Below are 21,098 nucleotides of genomic sequence, written 5' to 3' on the forward strand. Positions count from 1 at the left end.
CTTCCAGTCGGCAAGAATTATTCCAGCAGCTCAGTCAGGTCCCCTACATGGGAAGTATGTGTGATTCGTAGTCAACTGGGACCCATTTCAATACAATGTCCTTTCCTTTGACCCGTTTGCACTTGCAAGAGGTTTTATGAAAAAAAAAAACACAGGAAGTCAAGCTGCACAGTAGTGAAAATAAATGTTTTCTTTCGGTTTCTTGTAGACGTGATAGCGTTTCTCTATTGCTATCTGCAGAAGTACCTGTTAAAGTACAAGGCGCTGTTAGCGGGAACACGGCTGTTGTAGCTCTCCTTTTCCAGTCTAATCCATTGCCGATAATGCTTACAAAATATTTCACCTTTAATAATAACAAAGATCAAGAAAACTTTCATTTGGGGAATTTTTATGGTAACGTTCAGCACCTGACAGATCATTGTAAATACTGCCAGAAAATAAAAAAAAAAAAGCGTAAGTTAAATACGTTAGAAGATGCTGGTTTTATTTTCTTCGGTAACATTTGTGTCTGCAGTTATTAGGTAGCGTGGAAGTGAAATAGCCCGTTGCCTTGCTTTGCTCCACCGCTAGTAACTGTATGCTGGGGTGATTCACCCCAGTGCTGGTAATGAACACATGAAATGTATTGGGATATTGCTAGCTTTTGTTTTCGAGGGAAATGGCAAGTTCAAGCCAGGGCTGTTTCTTAAAGCTGGACTTCTCAAGACATTTCGAAAGCCGAGCTCCTTGGTGTACAGACCTCCTTCTCTCTTCATCTTAGATGTATGTTACGTTTTTACCTGTCAGAGAACTTCTCCCTGGTCAGTCGTGGCTAAGAAATGAAGATGATGTGATTAAGTCATCCGTTTTAATGTAATGCAGTAACTGCACACAGGAGCAGCCAGCGCTCTATTATCCACAAGTCCTTCCTGGACTTCTCTGGGGAGCTGCTGCACGAGAAGTTCTCATTTCCCAAATTGTTCTTAGACTCCATGGAATAATTTCCACGCCAAAAAGAGTTCATTTCATTCTATATACCCTCAAGAGAGATGGTTCTGTTAGAAAATGGATTAAACTCCTTTCCTTTCACATCTGTAAAGGGTACGTTGCCTCTTTTAAAGTTTGTAGAGCTGAAACGTTAACTAAGGAAGATCTTAAACTGTAAAAAACCGGTCTGATTTGGTGACATAATAGTATTTTCCTGCAGCTCTATCATGTAAAAATGGATTATTTGAAAATATGCCCTTCAACTTGAGATAGATATTTATTTAGAGACTGTGCTTACATTAGTTAATAGCGTACAGCGGGGCTGTTGTTATCCCCTTTTTGTGCGTCGGTCAAGCAGCGCAAGGCGGTTGGAAAGCTGGAGCACGCGACTGAGTGAAGAAGAAAGTGCTTTTCGAAGCAGCCCTTCAGTGGGGCTTTTCCGTGTTGTGGGCGGACAAGTCTTTGTCGCGTTGTCCAGAACTGCGTGTCCTAGGGGGCCAGCGGGTCTGGTCTCAGTCGTGGCAGCGTGCAAATCGTAATGAATGCCGCAAAGCCTGCGGAGTAAGTAGCAGTGTGCCCTTTCCTGCCATGCAGCATTGTTTGCTCCTAAAAAAAAAAAAAAAAAATCAACAAAAAAACCCCCATGCCCCACTACCGCAACCACAGCCTCTTTGAGCTGCTGGCCATCATTTTAATTTAGTTCCCTGAAACGTAAGCTTCTCTCGTCTAAAATATACTTCCAGGTTAATCTGAATATTACCTGGTTTAGCCTCAGACTTTCCAACAGCAGCAGTGCTTCAGATTGCTCTTTTTGTACTGGAGATTAAGTCTAGGAGGATGAATCTTGCAGTTCGTGTCTTACCCGGAAGCCGGATAAGATTTCCCGTACTTGGTCGTCTTTTAGCAGGGTTAAGTGTGTGTTACTGTATTCTGGAAACTTTTTTTTTTGTTGACTAGCTTTCTGCTGGTTTGCCAGCATGTCATCCACGAGGTCTTTGTGTCCAAAATCAGTTATTTCCATGGAAGAAATGGGATCAGTTGTAAACCGAGTGAATCAGCCACACATTGAAAGATGTTGATTAAAAGGATGGGTTTTCTATAGACCGGATCTTATAAAGTTGTAGCCCTTCCTGCTTGTTGCATTGATGTAGGGCAGGAGGGAAGAAGAGTGAGAATTTTCTGATTAACAATTTTAATTAACTTTTAATTGATTTTTTAGGAAGATAAATGGTTTCATTATAAAGTCTCTCAATGAGCACCTTTGCTGCTATTAAACATTCATGGAAATTTCCTGACAACTGTTCTGATAGCAAAACATAAAAATCTCTTACGATCTTCCCAGCTGTCGGTAGCCTCATTTATAAAGTGAAGCAAATGAAAATGCCTTGCTCCCGCAATGCCCTTTGTTTAATTTACGTGACCTGATTAATCATGCCTTAATTTAATTAAGGAGGAGGAACAAATAACAGATCAGCATTCAAATTATCTTGAGGTCCTTCCAGCTCCAGGAGAAAAATAATCTGATTTTGCCCATCGCTAGAAGGGCGGTTACGTAATGGCAAGATTTATTTACTGATACTTAAACGTGAGGCTTAGTTGAGTACGTGAGTACAAAGATACCAACCAAACAACATTGAAACAGTCTCTCCCCAACATTTTCAAAAATGGAATGGTGCTTATTTTTGCTCTTTGGAGATGCGTTTGTCCTTCTCTGAGACTTGAAGAAGGAGCATGAAACGTGACAGGGTTCGGTTCTGAAGAACATGAGAAACAAGAAATATCAAAATTTCAGTAGCTCTTTGGAGAGCAACAATTAAAATACCGGCAAAAGCGACAATTGCGTCAAATGAAAAGAAACTTTCTCACTAACACGTCCTTTCTAGTGGTCTGCTGAGCACATCCGTCTGAGCATAGATTGAGTAATGACTTGGAGAGCAATGAAGCACCTAAATCAAATAGCGTAAAACAAAAGTTCCCCTCGGATGCCACCTAGCCCTGACCCGTAGCTCAGCATCGTGTGTGTCTAAGTGACTTGAAAAGCATTGGGTGGGACTTGTGCTTATGCGCACAGTTGTCTGCGGCTGAGCCACCGAACGTGCCTTTTCCCCTGAAGTCCAGTTGGGATCCGGAAAAGAGACATTTCTGTCACTGTGAATCAATGTGTGTGTGTGTGTGTGTTTGTTTTTCCCCCTGTGGGATATTTTGTGTGTACTGTGCACCGGTGAGAGGTGAGCTGCACTACACCAGGACTGCCGAGTGGCCGCACAGCAGTTAGTACGCTGTAGGGTATTACCTCGGCTGGTCTTACTCCTCCCGTATAGGCATGTCCGTTGCGTTTCAGATGTGCTCTAAAATAAGTGCGCTTTTTCTTCTGTTTCTTTAGGCTACGGACCCAGACGCTGGAGTGAACGGTCAAGTTCGTTACAGTTTGGCAAACTTCAACAGTCTTTTCCGGATCACGTCAAACGGTAGCATTTATACAGCGGTTAAACTGAACAGGGAAAGTAGGGACTATTATGAACTTACTGTGGAAGCGACGGATGGAGCTGTGGACCCCCGCCGCTCAACGCTAACTCTAGCGATCAAGGTGCTGGACATCGATGACAACAGCCCTGTTTTTACTAATTCTTCCTACACTGTCTGCGTGCCCGAAAACCTACCCCCTGGCACCGTCTTCCTGCAAATAGAGGTAAGAAAATCTCATGGCGCAAAGAAGAGGTTTCGCAAATGCTCTGCGGTACTAAACGCGTTCTTATTTAGCTTTTCAGTGAGACCGAAGTAAAAAAGGTTACAGACTGGGCTGGGTGAAGTTATCATAACCTGACGTGCTCTTTAGACAGGTACAGAAAAATACTTAGATGATGAGGTGAAGGTTTCCAAGTGAGCTACTGCTGCAATGTCTTTTCTTTTGAGAAAATGAACTACGCTACTATTGCAGTTTCTTGGCATAATGCTTGACGCTTCAAAGTGCTGCTGCTGCTGCTGTTGTTCTTGGAAGCTCGTCACGTTGTTCCTATCTTGACATTAGTAAAGATAGTTTACATTAACTGTAAAAGATAGGACTTTATTCAACTGATTTAGACAAGCGAGATGTCTTCTTCGCTCACATTATAGTCAACGGAGATGAGTTGCTTCCGGAAACAATTCATCCCATGCTTAGATCGTTGTCCAAGACCTTTGGAGTACAGCAGGCCCCTGGGGCTGTCGTCTTCTCTTCAGTGACCGTAAAAGAGACGCGGACAATTGAGAGTTAATTGTTCAAGGATAAGCTGTCTCCAAGGACAGCTGAGATTCACTTCCTGCAAGCTGCCTCTACATCTTCCTCGTGTTTCCGTCAGCATCCTTTAATGAGCAGAATCTGGTCCTGAGATGCTTTGGAGAGGAAAAATTTTCTCTGAGGCTGGCAGCAGCTAAAATCTTAAGTCAAATCAACAGTTAAAGTGATTGTAAACTGTTCGTTATACTGATGAAAAAGAATTTTTTTTTTGGGGGGGGGGGGGGTCTAAATATCGGTCTCAAATACAAATATCCGTGCTGCCATCCTGGATGAGATCAAAGGTCTGTTTAGCCCAGGCAGACCAACTCTGGGGAAGAGCGCGAAAGCAAAACGAGTTTCTAGTCGCTGTTGCCTAGCATCTAGTGCTGGTATCAAGTGTTGGGTGGCTTCCTGAACCACTCCTGGTATCTTTGGATTTAATAACCTGATGTGGATTTTTCCTCTGTTTACGTAAAGTATAAAGCGTATCCAGTACTCTTAGAATAATATAACGAAACCAAACGTATTTCCAGTTGTCTGCTTTTTTGTGTTCTTTAGATAAATGAGATTTTTTTGTGTCTCTGTGAAAATAGATTTTTTTATTAGCTTGTAAGTAAATTTTTTTAATTTTTTTTTTTTGTATTGCATTCTCCAGGCTAAAGACGTTGATCTTGGTTCTAACGTCACCTATCGGATACGAACCCAGGAAGCACTGCAGTATTTTGCACTGAACAAATACACGGGAGAGTTATCGCTTTTGAAGTCCTTGGATTATGAATCGTTCTCTGACACAGAAGCAACCTTCACCTTCCTAGTCGAAGCCTTCGACAGCAAGGGCACTATGCCTCCAGGGCTCGCTACTGTCACAGTGAGAGTGAAGGTAAGGGAAATAACTTGACGGTCCCTAGCGTCCTCTCCTATTTGGTACGAGATACCTCAGCAACCCTTAGAGGTGTCCCGATGAAACCCAGGAGCATGGGAGCACATCTGCTTCCCTCCTTTTTCATTCGTGTGAAGCTACCGCCTTTTTCTGACGACGAGTTATGCAGTTAATTGTACGGTCTATAACGGCTGTAATCGTTCCGCTATATGGAATTACATAGTCAAATCTGGCTTCGTGGATTTATGAGGCGCAGGAATAGGTTGGCGAATACCAGACAGGCAGAAGGGTTTAGTCCGTTAGAACCTCGAGAAGGCTGAACGAAGTGCCCAGTGCAATTGTTTGCAAAAATGACGCCATCCCGTTTCAGTGAAAGCTCTCGTAAGTTGTAATTTTATGAACCGTTCGGGTGTACTGAGTGCTGATGTGGCCCACGAGCTCTTAGTTCCGGTTTGTGCTGCGTGAAAATACAGAGCGGCGAAAGGAGCAGGCTTCTGTAGTGCTTCTGCACAGTGAATTGTTTTAGCCGGTGAGTTAGAGCATCGCCTCTGCCTTTCGGTTATCTTGCTGGTAGTGTGGGGATAACGATGCTCTGTTTTTTTAAGGATCCACAAATGACAAGCACTGGTAGCTGAAACATTAGCGCTTTTACTACCTATCGTAGTTCAGTTGTTGTACTCATGTCTAAGAGGGGAACGTATTTTAGATGCTTTAAAGTGCGCTTCCTTGCATTTACGAAGGTGCGGTTCTTGAGCCGGTCAGTGAAATACTTTTGCCCGGTTGCTGCTTTTTTGTTGTCTGTCTTTGTCAGGGAAGAACAGAGCTGTGGGAGAGAGCGGAGTTTAATTATTGGTATTTTAGTTAGGAAGCAAAAGCTGTAAAGTGAACAGAGGCACGGCTCACAAACGTGAGCCTCGCATCTGGCAACTTCAGTGTAAATGCAAGTCTGCTGCAATCACTTTGCATAAATGAATCGGTCTGTTGGGTTCAGCTTAGCGTGCATCTGCAGACACTAGCGATTGCGACGTGGTTTTGAGTAATTCTGTTTGTCAGATTCTCCTCGGCTCCAAATTATCCCAGGGAGAGAAAGTGTCTTGGGTTATTAACTTTGACCACAAAGGTGTAAGAGGGCCTCTGCCACGCTTTTCTGCCTCGGCAGAATTGCTCGAGTTGAGGCACAACACCGATACTTCCTACTAGCCTGTCCTCTTCCCCAGCAGTTTCCACGTCAATGCAAGAGAAAAATAGCTTTTGGCATCGTTCTCTGAGTCTCTTCTGTTGATACACTTAAGGAGGAAGTTGCTTGAGCTTGCTTTTTCTAGAAAAGCAACACAATGAATTTCTGAAAGAATCGTTTTTTTGTCTTCAAGTGGGAACATACTCGGCGAAAAGCTGCAGTCACGTCCTACAGGTGACGCAGCCACATGATGATGAGTTTGTAGTGTGTTCACGCATCGGGGAGTAGAGGGAAAGAACAGAATTCAGCTTGGTGGCATTAGTGTACAGCAGCTTGCTGAAAAGGCAGCAGGTGAGAGGCTATGACATGGGCCTGGAGCCAGGAATTGCAATTTCAGCAATAAAAAGCGGGTAAGTCAGGTACAGAACAGGGCCTGAAACTGAAGATGAGCAGGTTACATTTTAAATGAGAAAGAAAAGCAAAGAAAGGAGTAAAAGTGATCAGTGCCAGGCTGATTTTTGCAACAGATTAGTGGAGATAATTAAAGGCTGAGGTTACGATGATGTGTTCCAGCCACAAGTGACAGGCAAGAAGGTATTATCAGTGGCGGTCGAGAGCGAGAGAGCATGGGTGAAGGCTTGCCGAAGAACTCTCTTACAGATTGCGTTTCGTTGGGTAGACGTCCATGGCAGCCACACGTTACAGAGGTGCTACAGAGCTGTAGAGCGCTGGTCCTGCGGCAGGTCTAGAACCGAAGTAATTGTTACGTTTGAGCTTACAGATGCCCTTTCCAGAGATAAAAGGGAAGAAAGGATGGAGACCCAAATGAGAGCCTTGTGCTTCCCCTATGGGAGATGAGGAGGGATCCAGCAGAGGACATCCCGAAAGGGGGATTTGAGAGAAGGAGGAAGGGAGAGAGCATCAGGAGGAGGACAGAGCCCTGGAAGCCAAGGCAGAGCCAGGAGAGGAGCCAGGGCATCGGAGTGGAAAGCAACAGAGAAGTAGCAAGTGTGAGGCAACGTAGCTTGTGTTTGTTCTTAGTGGAAAAGGCTAACATCTCTTTCTTTGGAGGCGAAGATCTGCGCGTAAAGTAATGATGACTTACACGTCCCCCTTCCCTGCCTGTTTCTCTGCGGGTGCGTGAGACCCCCCTGGAGCTCCCTCCACTGCCGTAGAAAATGAAAGCACGTTTGCATACAGAATTGGTAACCTCCTGACTGTGAATTGTCCAGTCTTTTTTTCCCTACGTCTGTGCGTGAGCTTTGAAGCGTAACCAAAGCTGCCCGCAGCCGCGGATATGCTGCGTTAAGGGCACCGCTCCGGCTTGCCCCCCGCCGCTGTGGAGCAGCTTCGCATCTGGGGCGTCCCAACCGGGACCTGCCCTCGGGGTGAAGAGCACTAAACAGCACGGAGAGAGGGCGCAGGGCCCCCGAGGACCGAGGTAGGGTGCCTCTTGCACAGACGCGACGTCAGCGCGGCATGGGAAGCTGCCGGAGGGGACCGATTCCTGTCCAGCAGCTCGGTGAGGATGTTCCTGGGCGTAATTTATAGTTTTACCTTGATAATTAAGCTGTCTGCACAGGCAAGCAAATGAGTTTTAAAAAATGGCAATTTCTGCCAGACCTTCTACCGATTCAGAAAGTGTTTTGGGGGATGAGGGTGTCTCCGCGCGTAGACGCTAGGTGCACACGTTCTTACGTCGTCACGGGGCGCGCGTACCCTGCCGGGGCGCTGGGGGAGTGCCACCGTTGGGTGGACCCCGATGTGTCTTTTTCCTCTTAGTAAGTGTATTTTCATTTTGCTTAGGAGATGGTTTTGGAGCAGTTATTTTAATACAGGGTGTGCGACCCCAAAAAGGAAATACAGGAAGCGCGAACGCATTGCGGTCCCTGTACGGCTGGCAGACGTGAACGACTCCAAGTCGAGCTAGACAAAACAGAAGCGGGCATCAAGGCAGTAACGTCCTTAGGACCAAGCGGGGAATTTGAATAACCATTAGGGGTTCGCTTCCTGTAATCTCAGAGTACCGTTTGCGTTACGGAGGTCTCCGGTCCTTTTGGACTCGTGCTGCTTTGTTAACGTTTGGCGTTTTTCACAGTCCCGCTCTTCACTGAAAGCACTGTAAGTTTTATTCCCCTAAGCGATTACGGACGGTGCCTGGCAGTGACGTGCGTTGTTCACGCGATAGCGAATGGAAAGAGCAGTAGCGCGGCGTACGCGGCGTCAGCTGGCCCTTTGCAGCCAGGCGGAGGGTGGATGCACGCGGCGGCCTCTTGGGACGCTTACTTGCAGCCTTTGGCATGACAAGCTGCAAATAGTTTATATTACCCTTTTCTGAACTTGATGAAAATGTAGACTGCAAAGCAGAATGCTCCCTACAGAAAAGAAAGAGACTTTAATCTGTTACCTATGTGTGGGTATTGAAGTATGTTTTTGGCTACCGCTGCAATTAAATGGCTCCGGTTTTTCTTTTTTTCCTGTCGTACAGATGACCTACGAGCTTTCCTTGGGAAGGAATTGAAAGATAAATTAATGAATTAACCCTGTGCTTGATGAGGAGATGCGTCTTGACTATGCATGTGCTTCAAAAACGTTTTATTTAGCCGGGAAGTGATGTTTTTTGAACTTCCTTTCAAAACAAAATTTCATCTTATTTTCTTTCCTTACTTTCCTGTTTTTTAAGTCAGATGCAGTTGCATCCTTGCTTTGGTATTACCGAGGAGGAATAGGAGCAGGGTCATCACGTTCTTCTTGAGATGCGACAAAAATTTTGTCCGCAACCTCAAAACAGACTGAGATTTTTATTCTTTTCCTTTGTTTTTCAGATCCCTCTCACTGCTTGCGTAGCTTTTCAGCTCAGTTAAAAAGTCCTAAAAATTCATCTTAATGCTGGGATGGCAGGAGAGATTGCACACGTTGTCTTCCAGATTAATTGACGCTTGCAATCCAGAATGCAGAACTTTTTATTTTATCTGTTGTATGTATAATTCCACACAGCAAGGTTTATCAGTCTTCAGTGTGTGGTTTAAGGGGGGAAAAGCTTACCAACTGCGAGGAGCGATTTCTTGGCGGTTTGCCGCTGTTGAGGCATGACTTTCCTCACCGGAACGGCAGAAATTCGCACTCGCTGAGTGCTTGAGAGGGTCGAACCGTTTCTGAAGAGCAGTGCGTGCTGCAAATTTCAGTGTCCTCTCGCCATATAAGTGTGTCCTTGTATTGGAAGAAGTGAAATCGTTGCTTTTCAACTGGTATGCTTGTTTTTTAGGATTTAGCGTTTGGAAACCATTACCGTGGCAATAGAGCTGCTTAAGAGCAACAAGATGAGTCCTTTTCCAGTTTCTCTTACTGTTAAATGAGGACTGTATTCCTAAATACGTATTACAAGATTTTCTGCACCATGGGACCTGCTAGGTACTTGCATATTTTATGCTGTGATCTCTTATTATTATTACCAGCATTACTTTGTATTACTTTCTCTTCCAGGTTTGTTATAATGGCTTTTCTTCCCTTCTGTTATAACCTGGGGATGGATTACTCTTGCGTTTTTAAAGGAGAGCATATAGTGTAATGGGGCCGTTGTCTCTAGCTGATACTTCGAAGTGATAGAGCAATGAAAATAATAATAATAATACTCAGCAAATGCATTATATCTCTAGCGATGCCGTGTTGCAAGTCTGACAACCACGTGTTTTCTAAAACTCTTGCCATGCCTTAATCCCAGTAGTGGCCTCCAGGAGCATGAAATTTGAATGACTTTCCAGATTAAGTAAAACTGACTGTTTCAGTGAACATCAGCAAACAGCCTGCTGTCACCAGTCTATCCAAAGGTACACAGCGTACCCAAACCACAGTGGTTAAATTAATTTTCTGAGACCAGACTGAGGCTGAAAAGATACACCACTTAAAATACTTCTGCTGCTTCACTGACGGGAGAATTTTGCCTGGACTACTGTCAGGTGACAAAGAAACTTTTGTATTGATGCTTGGAGGGGGGATTTTTGTTGCTGTCACTGCTTTCCTAACAATATGTCTGCACCAAGTGTGTCATCTGGGATTTTGTATACTCTTAATTATGTATTTATTTTTAACTGACGTAGACCCTGCCGTTAGCAAGGGCACAGGGTTTTATGTTCAAATAGAAACGGAGCGGCGTGAAACAGTGACTTACAAATTGATCTTGTAGGAGGAAGCAAGGAGGCTGGTAGCAGTGACTTCTAGATGATTTCTGCATTAAGCATAAGCTGGAAACAAAAATGACTCGAAATGGTACTCTTAAGGAAATACTTGCTGGGTCTACTTCTGAAAACAGAGAGATGACTTAAAATTGTCCACTAAAAAAGAAAAGCTAGAAATTGGCTCTACCTCTCATGTAGCAGGACTTGGATTATTGAGTAGGACTTGAATCATGAAGTCCTGTTGAAGTTACCTGCTAGTCTGACCTGGGCTGCATGGTAGGTCGAATGAAAAAGTCACAAGACATTATATGCCCTAGAACATGCACTATATGCCTTGATTGGTCTTTCTGTGGGAGTAAATTTGAATCTGTCACCATCAGCGTGCTAAGTCTTCCCTTTCTTGGGACCTTGGCTTAAAAGGTAGTCTAGCACAGCAGCAGCACATAGCTTTCCAAAGGAAGGTTTTTTTAAAAAAAAAAAAAAAGAGCTAATTGATCTTCTGTATTGCCTCCGAAATATAATTGCTTATTTTAACTCTTTTCTAGTGACGTTACGGGGATAACGGTGGGTACGGTGTTGGCCTACAGTGCCAATAAACAGATTTGACTGCTGTAAAACTCAACTTCTCCGTTCAGTCGTCTGCAGAAGTCATTTATTGCCCTGTGTCTTCCACTGTGAACGTTATCGCTTAATTCAAATCATGAAGTCCTTCAGGGCTTGCGAAGCATTAAATGTGAACAGGAGGGAGTTACGCCATGTTAACAAGCCTCTAGTTTTGTAAAGCTTCAAACAAAAAGCCCTGTGCAAAGAAGCACTAGACCCAATTAAAGGCAAATCTCAAAGTGCCGGTTCTTACAGTTTGTCAAGTTATCCCGTTAGCGTGGTCACAAAGTTCCTGAACCCGCTGCTCCAAGTTATTCGCCGTAGTTTGATTCTCTCACCTCGGTCCTGGTGAATTAGTCGTCGTGCTTGATACGTGCATCTAAAAGAGATTTCACATACTTGCATCAGAGCTAGCGGCAATTTTCAACTCCCAGCTTAACTTGAGCGGGCTGAATATAAATACAAAACTGAAATAAGACGATGGCAAACCAAAATGTAGGATCGCAGAGAAGGGTTTGCTCGCCAACTTTGGTGTGTGTCTTGGGGGACGAATGGACTGGTGAGACTCGTGAACCTGTAAGGGGGGAGAGAGGCCGAACGGATTGCATAAAGAATGAGAAGAGTTTTGGATGTTTCAGGATCTGGTGAATTTGGGTGTCTTTAGATTATGTCCTGTAACAATTTCACTTTTTTTCCTGAAAGGTACGTTTTTTCATGAGTCAAAACTTTGAAAGGGACTCTTAAATATGTAATTTGAAGTGGAAATAATCACAGTGGGTTTTCCATCATATGGAGAGAGAGAGAGATATATATATATGAATACTGATAATTTACTATATTTTTATATAGCATTTATAAAGCCAGTTTTAAACCTAAGTGTCAGTGAGGTAAATCAAAAGTAGAATATTTCACGTGTTATGTTTATCATATACATTAGGAAGTATAAATTGTTCTGGACTCATCATCTTTGGCATCGATTGCAGAAACTGAAAAAATGAAAGCGCAAATGGGAGATAAATACAGGCTTTTTTTTTTTTTTTTTTTTTTTGGAATATACGTCAATGTTTGGCTCAACGTAAAGATCTGTAGTTGCGTTTTGTTACCGCTGTGTACGTGGCCTGGTAGATGTTCAAGTGAAAAGGAAAGAAAAGAATGAAAAAAAGATACCCTTCTAGTAAAGGGAAATACCTGAATAAGGTTTTGTCGCCGTTACAGGAAAATAAGCTCAAGTGTGAGGGAATGGTTTTGTAAAGTTACGGCTCAAGTTTTCAGCTGTTTCAGTTCTGCGTCGATGGCCCCAAATACGGAGGCCATGACTCAAAAGAGGTTTTAAAAATATTTTTAGACCGTTGCGTGTAATTTAAGGTCACTGTGACATAAAAGCATAGCTAATACTGAGTTTCTACGTTTGTACTGCTCTGAATAAGGTTGATTAGCGCCATATTGAACGACTTTGGGAACTCACCAAGTTTAATAATAGCAGGCAAACGGAAATGAGGACTGAACTGGGGCCAGGAGATTGCTATTAAAAGTTAGCTTGGACTGGAGGAATGGATGGTGAGAAAACCTGGAAGATGTAGCCGAAATGTCGCGGCGGTAGCCTGGGCAGCAGACTTCTGCTGGTGCGTGACTGTCGCTGAGCACCGTGACGGACAGCTTTCTCTGCGAGCGTCTCCTTAAAGCTAAGCAGAGCTTTAGGAACCCGTTCCTGAGTGGGAATTAAAACGAAGCCTTCCAGCTTTCCTGAGGAGTTGGGTTTGATGAATTATGTCTGGCCTGCTTCAGGGATCGCTCTTCTGCAGGACCCCAACGCGGCTGGGGTGAAGCACGGAGGGTGTAGAGATCCTCAGAGGACCTGTGACTGTTCTGAAAGCGTTTGTGTCCCAAAGCGTCTTGCTGTTTAAGAGCCAGGTGAGGCCCTGCGATAGAGAACAAAGATGTCGGGTTTCTCAGGCGCATGTTAACAGCGCCATTTCCTCACGAGCTGGTAGTTGCCGTGTGAAGAAATGGAAACTTACTGTCAGGGAGCAGCGGGATCATCAGGCGACGAACCAGGTCTGGGAGCAGGGCAGGGAGTCCAGCCAGGAGCAAATGAGATGGGGCCAAAGACGGTGGTGGAGAGAAGCTGGGATGTAGGTCTGCAGGGTCCATGCAGGAGACCAGCGCCCTGCGGTGCAGATCTGGGGTCCCCCCGGAGACAGGGCTAGAGAGCAGCACTGCTGCAGTGTCACTGGGCAGGGGCTGGTCGCCCTGGGCTAAGCCGAAATAGGGTCCTGGGTGTCCTGGGCAGGGGTGGGAGGGACCAGTGGAGGCTGCTCAGGGTCCTCAAAATTACATTTTGAAGTAAATCATCATTTGACTTTCTCCCGTTGTGGTATTGTGCGTGCTTGATATTAGTGAGGCGTCCGTTATTCTATTTATTACACGTGATGAAAGCCAGCGGACTGCAGGAGGAGTTGTAAAGCCCTAATACGCGTTTATTAGCCCAGACGCTGTTCAGCCAGGCTGGGTTTTAAAGCGAGAGCCTGTTGGTTTCCACTTGGATATAGCTGACTGGAAACCTTGCTATCGGTGGGTATTCCCGAAGAACGCGATCCTAGAGGAGCAGGAGAACCACACGGACGTGCTGCCAAACTCTTCATAAAATTACGCGTAAACCAAGAGTATGCAAGCTTGAAGGAGCTGATCTACCCAGCCGAATTAATGAATGATTTGTGTCAAGAGGTCAAAAGCAGGAGAGTAAGATAGTTATTTGTAGACTTTTGCAAGCCTTAGGGCAGGCTGATATCTCTTTGGGTGCCAAGGAGAAACGTATAGGAAGACAGGGAAGCGTTGCTCAAAACTGCGTTTGTGAGGTACAGGCTTAGCGGGTACACTGCTCTGCACAGACACCTTGCTGTAGTGCTAAAAATCTTCTAAACAGCGTGGTCTAGATGACTACTAGATGAAAAAAATTATAGCAATTTTTTTTTTTTTTTTTTTTTTAGAAGAAAATTGGGAGAGGGTAAGAGATGTTGGTTTTTCTGGACGGTGGGGGAGGAGGTAGCTCGCCCGCATTTGGCAGGGCTGCCCTCTCGTGCCTTGCAGGGTGAGGCAGCCGTTCTCCTCGCTGCAGAAACACTTGGCAGGATTCAAGGCCATGTGCACAAATGATTGTGCATGCGATACCTGTAGGTAGGTAGATGTTGAGAGGGTCATCTTGAGTTGATTGTGTTTGCATGGCGATAGCTGCTGAAAAAATGACCTCATATTTTAGTGTTTGTTTTTTTTAAATAACATCTCTATCGAAACGTATTTTCAGAAAGAAAAACCTTAGAAAGTCTTTAGGTTAGTGGCAATACTCCAAGGAGTAAAAATTTGTTTAACATACGGTAACGGTCATGAGCTGCAGCTCTAGTTCACTGGAGTGAGAAGGGGCCGTATCCTGATCTCATCAGAACCGCCTAGTGCTCTCCCACCAGCAGGAAGGAGCTGCAGTCCTGCCTTGGCCACCTCAGGTAGGACTGCTCAAATATCATAGAAGTGCCATAGCGACTCTTGGAGCAGTTCCACCTTCACGGGCTTTGCTACCCGGGATACAATTTTGTAGTGTGGGATTTGATTTTCCTGCATCCTTCTGGACCCCTTGGGAGGTGGGTCTGGAGGAGCCACGACAAGGTCGCAGAGGAGCGCTGGGACTACTCCAGCTTGGGACAAACGTGCCATAAGTCCCGGTGGCTCCGGGATGGGGGAGCTGCCAAAGTGGTCGATCGAGGCTAGCCGTACTCCTCTGCTCCCCGGCTGCGTGCAGCCCAGGTGAAACGCAGGTATGGATCTTTTGAACTCAAATTGCATATTTCCCAGACTAGTGAAAGAAGAGGAAGAAGCGATTATTTCAGCCAAACGTTAAACGCTTATATTTCTAACTCGGAGCGAAGAACAAACACTAAAGGCCTGCTGGTGTCCCCATAAATGAAAAATATATTAGTCTCCATAGTCCATTTACGTTTACAAGTTCATTTTCTGCTGGGAATACTGTACCGCAGACGTTTTTCTTCTGCGCTAGTCATGTATTGCCCTCCCGCCCCGTGGTGACCACCTGTGTGGAAGCGCCTAGGTTAGTACTAGTGCGTTACAGCTAGTGACTATCTTAATGATTTTTACATTACATGCTGATTGGCTTCTTAATGCCTTTCTTCCCCCATGCTTTGTTTCTCCTCATTGGCATTCCTGGATGAGCCACCGTTTTTGTTCAGCGTTTTCATAATCTTTGCGGACAGGTCAGTATTTGTTTCCTACAAATCTTTTGCTAAATAACACCCCTTTAAATCTTGTAAATGAGATACGTCTTGTCCGGAGCGCAGGGAAGGTGGCAGCCGTCAGATCATTCACGAGCTAAGGATGATGTCTGAGTTAGCAAACACAATGGCATCAAGAAATCTCTGAATGAGTCTTTGTTTGCTTTTAGGGATACTAATACGGATTCTGAAGAAGGATAATATTTGAGCATCTCTCCAATAGCGTTCTTCCTTCAAGCTTAAGTTTTTGTTTTGTTTGTTTGTTTTAAATCTTTGTGCAAGGGAGAAATAAGGGAGAAATAGTAGGGACGCATCGTGTGCTGTTTTCATTGTTCTGCCCGGTTCAAGCAACGTGAAAAAAGGCAAAACAAAAGCTGATGCGTACGTAGAAGGGAACAGCGAAAGGAAGAAAGCTTTGTATCTTCTTATGCTTTGACTTTGTTGTGTCGACAGAGATGTATAAAAACAAAATAAATCTGCAGCTAAATGAGCAGGGACACAAATGCAGTTTTGTATTTATATATTAACATGTAGCTGCTATTACCTTCCTGTCAAAATACAAAGCCAAGTATTTGAATGCGCGAGAGAAATGTATGGGCAATCCCTTACCTGTATTTTTGCATTTCGGTTTTGCTTTTGTGTGTTTGATAGTTAGTAGCAGCCTGGGTTTATGTGGGTGAAGCAACGGGCTGTGAACATTTGGGAGATGCTGCACAGTTTGCCCCCAGCAGCATGTGTGCAGGGTTAGGTCCCAGCTTGAAGAGGTGGTTGCACAAGGTACTTTTAGTAGTGTCGTCTTCAGTTTTTTAGCTGTGCAAGAGCATATCTTGTCTGTCTTTGGTCTCCAGTAATGACAAAAGCCCCCGTGCCGTCTCCAGCAGGTTACGTTTTTGCCCAAAGTCTCTCTGTGATGAAAACTTGCACGTTGTGTTGGAACATCTGATCGGGAAATCCTGCGTGCTCAACGCTGCTTAGTGCCGAGTCCGCTTTGACGCAACAAGTTCACCTTTGGGCACTTTGAGTACAGGGGTACGGATTTTGGGGATCACACCCCTGATCTCTTGAGCTATTCATAAAAAATATAGTGTGCGCAAAACCAAAATCGGATGCAGACTGCAATCCCATCCCTGGTGGTGGTGAATTTTGCCAGAAAAGGAATAGTTGCCCTTTGCAGCCTTTTTGGTACCTTTGAGCGTCCGTAATGTGTAAGGACAAATGATACCAGCTGGAAGAGATTGTAATTTAGGGAGGAAATGGATTTTTCCTACATCTCTAACAAAATCGCTGACTACTCTATTGAGAATTGCCTGACGGAGTTCCCCCTGCCCCAGCAGAGGCTCGCAACTTTTATTAGAATAAAAAAGCCTTGCGACCACTAAAGCTACTTTCCATGTAAACCTTCGACCTGAGAAGGTTCCCTTTCCCCTGGTAGCAGGTGTTTGTCCCAGACGCTCACATTCTGCGCAAGACTTCATCGCTTGCCCCTGGTGACGGTCTTGCCCTCTTCTAAGTGCACTTAACTGCCCCCGTACCGCACGATGAGAAAACGTGGCGGTTCTCGGCGGGGGAAATCAAATGAGCTTTGATTTGGCTGTAAGCTACGATTTTTAAGCTTGAGCTCTGCTGCGTAAAATGAGCGAACGCTTCAGGATTCAAGAAGAGGTGAGCCAGGAAAAAAGGCGCGTGGAGCTTGTTCCTTCTAGTTCTCGCCGAAACGTTTGACGCCTACGTGGTCAATGCAGACGAGGCTTAGGAGGCACAGTTGTGCATAACGGAAAGGTCTGGTAGGGCAGAAAGCGTTCTGCGTTTCTACTTGATTTCCGCTTGGTACTCCTGTATATTTATAGTGACCCATGTATTTTGAAAAATAGATGCATTAAGTAGGCTGACTTTGTCGTTGCCTGTAGTGGAGGATGTAGTATATCATCTTTAAACAGGATTACTGTTTTTCAGTGTGCTAAGTCTCAGATTTTCGGGCGCTCAAGTGACCTAAGGGTGTGCAGAAGATAACGAAAACATCACAGGGCGATTTTTTTTCCTTCTGATGAGCAAACAGCCGAGTGTGATCCCTTGCTGCTGCGCCAAGGAACCCAGAGCAGATACGGCTGGGGGTTTGCAGGTGCCCGCAAGGCAGGCGCGTGAAAGCGAATGAAAGGATGGGGTATTCCAGAAGTTGAGCTGCTTCAGGAAGGTGATGCCAAGCGTCCGGATCATGGGAAGCAAAAGCTGCAAAGTCGTTGCAACTGTGCTATTGGGTCGCTACGCTCGGTGGAGACCTCTTAGGGAGAGAGAAGGAGGAGTCTTGTCTGTGCACGTGCGTTGTTCCCAACGGGGTGTGTGCGCCTCTGAAAAACCTCCGGGGATGTGCAAATCAAAATAAATGAGCAATCAAGCACTCTGACGTTTACACGGTTGTCTTATTTGTCGGTGTAGCCTTGCTATAGTAGGTTGCTCATGCCACACCTGCGAATGTTTTTAATACGCTATCTCTGACTGCTTGGGTTTCCTGTACTCGTAGCCACTCCATGTCTGCCTCAAAGAAATTAATTGTGTCTCTCTTATCTGCGGTCCGAGGGGCTATGGATGGCGCCTTCCGGCATCAGGCTGTGGCACGATGCTGCTTCCCTGCCGCAGCGCCACCTCGCTCCAGAGCGGCGTCTCTGGGAGCGAGGCAGAACGAAGGACAGCTTATTTTGCGAGCGCGATGTCGCCTTGAAGGGTTGCGAGAAGCGCGACTGTTGACGCAAGATAATAGTCCTTGATTTTAAATTATCAAATGAAATGAATTGCCTTCTCGCAAACAGGTCAGGAAAGAGGGAGCGGAGCGTTCGGCGCCTGTAAGTCTGTGCAGAAGTGCTAGTCTGCTTAAATGTGAATAGATTTTTTTTTTTTTTTATCCAAAATGTGTTCATTTGAACGCTATTCTAATTTGAATTGCCTTTTATTTTAGTTTGATGATCTGATTGTCTCTTTTAAAACCTGAAAATCAAGGAAAAAGCATTTCCAGCGCCTTGAAGGTTTGAATTGCAGACCTTTTTGTGAAGGAGAACGTATTAGTTACTCGGGTCTATAGTACGTGGATTTGTGAGAGTGATTTTTTTTTTTTTAAGATGTTTATTATGCTGTAGTTTCCGCTGACGAAATATGGATAAATATTTTAAATGATGATCAGCGTAGCACGCTAACCGGCGGCAGCATACGGCACTTGTGGCCCGAAGAGCTATGATGACTTTCTGACAAGTTTAGAAGCCTCATTGCATGAATTTTGCCCCAGACCTTTGAGTTTAGATGTGTGTGCGTGGATAACCCCAAAGCTCAGGTGTGCGTGCTGCTCTGGGGGGAAAAAAGGAGGAAAAAAGGGAAAAAGGAAAAAAAAAAAAAAAGGGGGGGGGGGGAAGCCTGGATCAGCAAATTTCCTCCTTTGTGCCGACTGCGCTTGATTCTTTTTCTTTGTCCTGCGTCCTCTCGGTAGCTGGGACGCTTTAATCTATGCTAGCCAGATGTGCCAAATAATTTAAAAAATAGGGCACAAAAATGACTAAACCTGTTCCTAGCAGCATTCAAGTTAGGAAGGTGGCCCCGCAAGGGACGCCAGAAGCAAGTTTTTCCATTAGAATGAACATTGTGATTTAGAGATACATGTGTTTGAACACGGCCCTATGTTTGTATCATTTGCACGAAGACACATACATTAACGTATATATAGATATGTATGTGCACACACACACACATATATGTATATAAAAATATATATGATGTGTGTGAATGTGTACGTGTGCACACGTTATTTCCTCAAGGAGCCTGGGCTCAACCCAAGCCTTTAAAACCTCTTTTTGACACCATGTGCAGCAGTATGAAGCGTGCAGCTTTTGAGCTCCCATATAGTGTTAACACCCATCTGGCGTTATACTTTCTTTCCGTTTATTTCGCGTTAGAGGCAGCAGACGCTTTTCCAGGCGGCAGCAAGCTCATTCGTTTTGGAAGACGAGCAGTGCCACAACGCGGCCGGCCGCCGTCGGGGCGGTCCCGGCCGCCGCAGAAGCTTCGGTTTGCTGGCGAGAAGGACCGCGTGTCTGCGACGGGATGCTCCTCTTGATCCCTCTTGCGTGAAGCTTTCCTTGGAGGCTTCGGCACCTTCCCCTTGTGCGTGCTCGTGTTGTGTGGCCACGATAGCAATGAGAGCAGGGAGAGATTGTGAAGGGCGAATAGGTTGCCTAACGAGGAAGGAGTGATTGGGTAGAGGTTGGAAAAAAAAAAAAAACACCCACACAGTTGTGCATGTGTCTGTGACGTTGTTTGAACTCGAGAACTAAACTCTTAATTATGTTTTGCAGGATATGAACGATTACTCTCCAGCATTTAGCAAAAAGCTCTACAGGGGAATGGTCGCTCCTGATGCGGTCAAGGGTACCGTTATCGCCACCGTTTCCGCTGAGGATCAAGATCCACCGGTAAGCAAAAAGGCTGCATTAATACCCTGCACCCCAGAGGGAAAAAAAAATCTTTAACCCTCATAAGTCGCCTGACTCTCTCAACAACGAAGGTGATTATTGCGAGTTTCGCAGAGCGCTAGCTCGTGAATTTTTTATGCCAGCCTGTCCTCTGCCGTTGCGGACAGAGGCTGCATTGAAAACGGTCCTTCCTGAGGCTGGCAACTCAATGACGCGGCTCCTTTTTGACCGGAGGATTTTTGGAGAGTGCTTCACTGGGCTTCGCAGTGCAGGTGGGTAGCAGGCAGGGAAGCTGTGCCTGCCTTTGGTGCAGTTCTGCAGCTTGAAAAAGGAAGCAGAAGGCAACTTTGCAAGATTGTGTCTCAATTTGCAGTCACTGCTGGTAATCGCAGACATCGTGGGGTCGTATGGAGCTGTACAGCTCATCAGTGGGCCTTACTGGACATGCAGTATATGAGCTGAGCAAGGTTGATTTGGGGATAAAGTTTATTTCTGCCACTGGCTTTTATTGCCCTTCCCTGGTGAAGTGCTTGAGTGACGGAACTGAGCACGTATTTTTTGACTTGGTGTAGCTACTCTGAAGGGTAATATCAGTTTTTGTAATCAGAGGTTGATGGACGCTGGTGACCAGGTGTCATGCCGAGGACACAAAAAGCCAAAGATGTTCTGCCAGCCAGGTTTAATTTTTAATTGTGAATGTTTGGCATATTAAGGAAAATAATCTTGGGGGGGGGGAGTGCTCAGAGAGAACGTGCCATGCCCATTAAAGCCCGATGGCACTGCTTTGACACAAATCAGCCATAGCTTAGCTAAATGTGCTACGTACTAATTTATGTATTTCCCACCGAAGGACTGAAATGATAAGGGCTTCTCTAAAGATAGACCTGCTTCCCCCTCGTGAAAAGTCCAAACACACAAAGGTAAGTAAACTCCCGTAGGTGGTGTGCATCGACGGGGTGTTACTGGACTTGGAGCTCTTAGGGGAATTTGCACCAGCTGAAGATCTGGGCTATTGTTTGTTTAAAGGATATTTTTTAAAAAAAAAAGAGTAATATCCATGTTTAGTTAATGAGTAGCAGTAGTTTTCAATTAACAGTGCCACAAAGTATTTGAGGAATACTACAGAGGAGGACACGGACATTATCTGAGCGCTAAATGAAAGAACTGGAGAGAGCTGTGTCTTCATGGCTAGTTTTGGACAGTTTCAGGGAAGGATTAGAAGACCCAGGTGCCTGATTTTTTTTGGTGCTCTGTTCCCAGAATGGGCCCCGAGGTCTGTGTTGAGAGCCCTCCGTAGAGCGCGGGTGCAGTGG

The 21,098-nt window shown here is 45.2% G+C and overlaps 1 protein-coding gene across 11 annotated transcripts in view; it reads left to right on the forward strand.

The window, feature by feature from the left end:
* PCDH15 (protocadherin related 15) overlaps positions 1-21,098 on the forward strand; it is a 1,072,490-nt gene that overhangs the window by 956,250 nt on the left and 95,142 nt on the right. For all 11 annotated transcript variants that reach the window (XM_068951042.1, XM_068951049.1, XM_068951046.1 and 8 more), the window contains 3 exons: positions 3,350-3,655; positions 4,878-5,102; positions 19,669-19,785. In XM_068951042.1, coding sequence (XP_068807143.1) covers positions 3,350-3,655; positions 4,878-5,102; positions 19,669-19,785 — 648 coding nt within the window. The remainder of the gene's footprint in view (positions 1-3,349; positions 3,656-4,877; positions 5,103-19,668; positions 19,786-21,098) is intronic.

The sequence above is a fragment of the Struthio camelus genome, chromosome 7, assembly GCF_040807025.1.
Source record: "Struthio camelus isolate bStrCam1 chromosome 7, bStrCam1.hap1, whole genome shotgun sequence".
NCBI classification, from domain to species: Eukaryota; Metazoa; Chordata; class Aves; order Struthioniformes; family Struthionidae; genus Struthio; species Struthio camelus.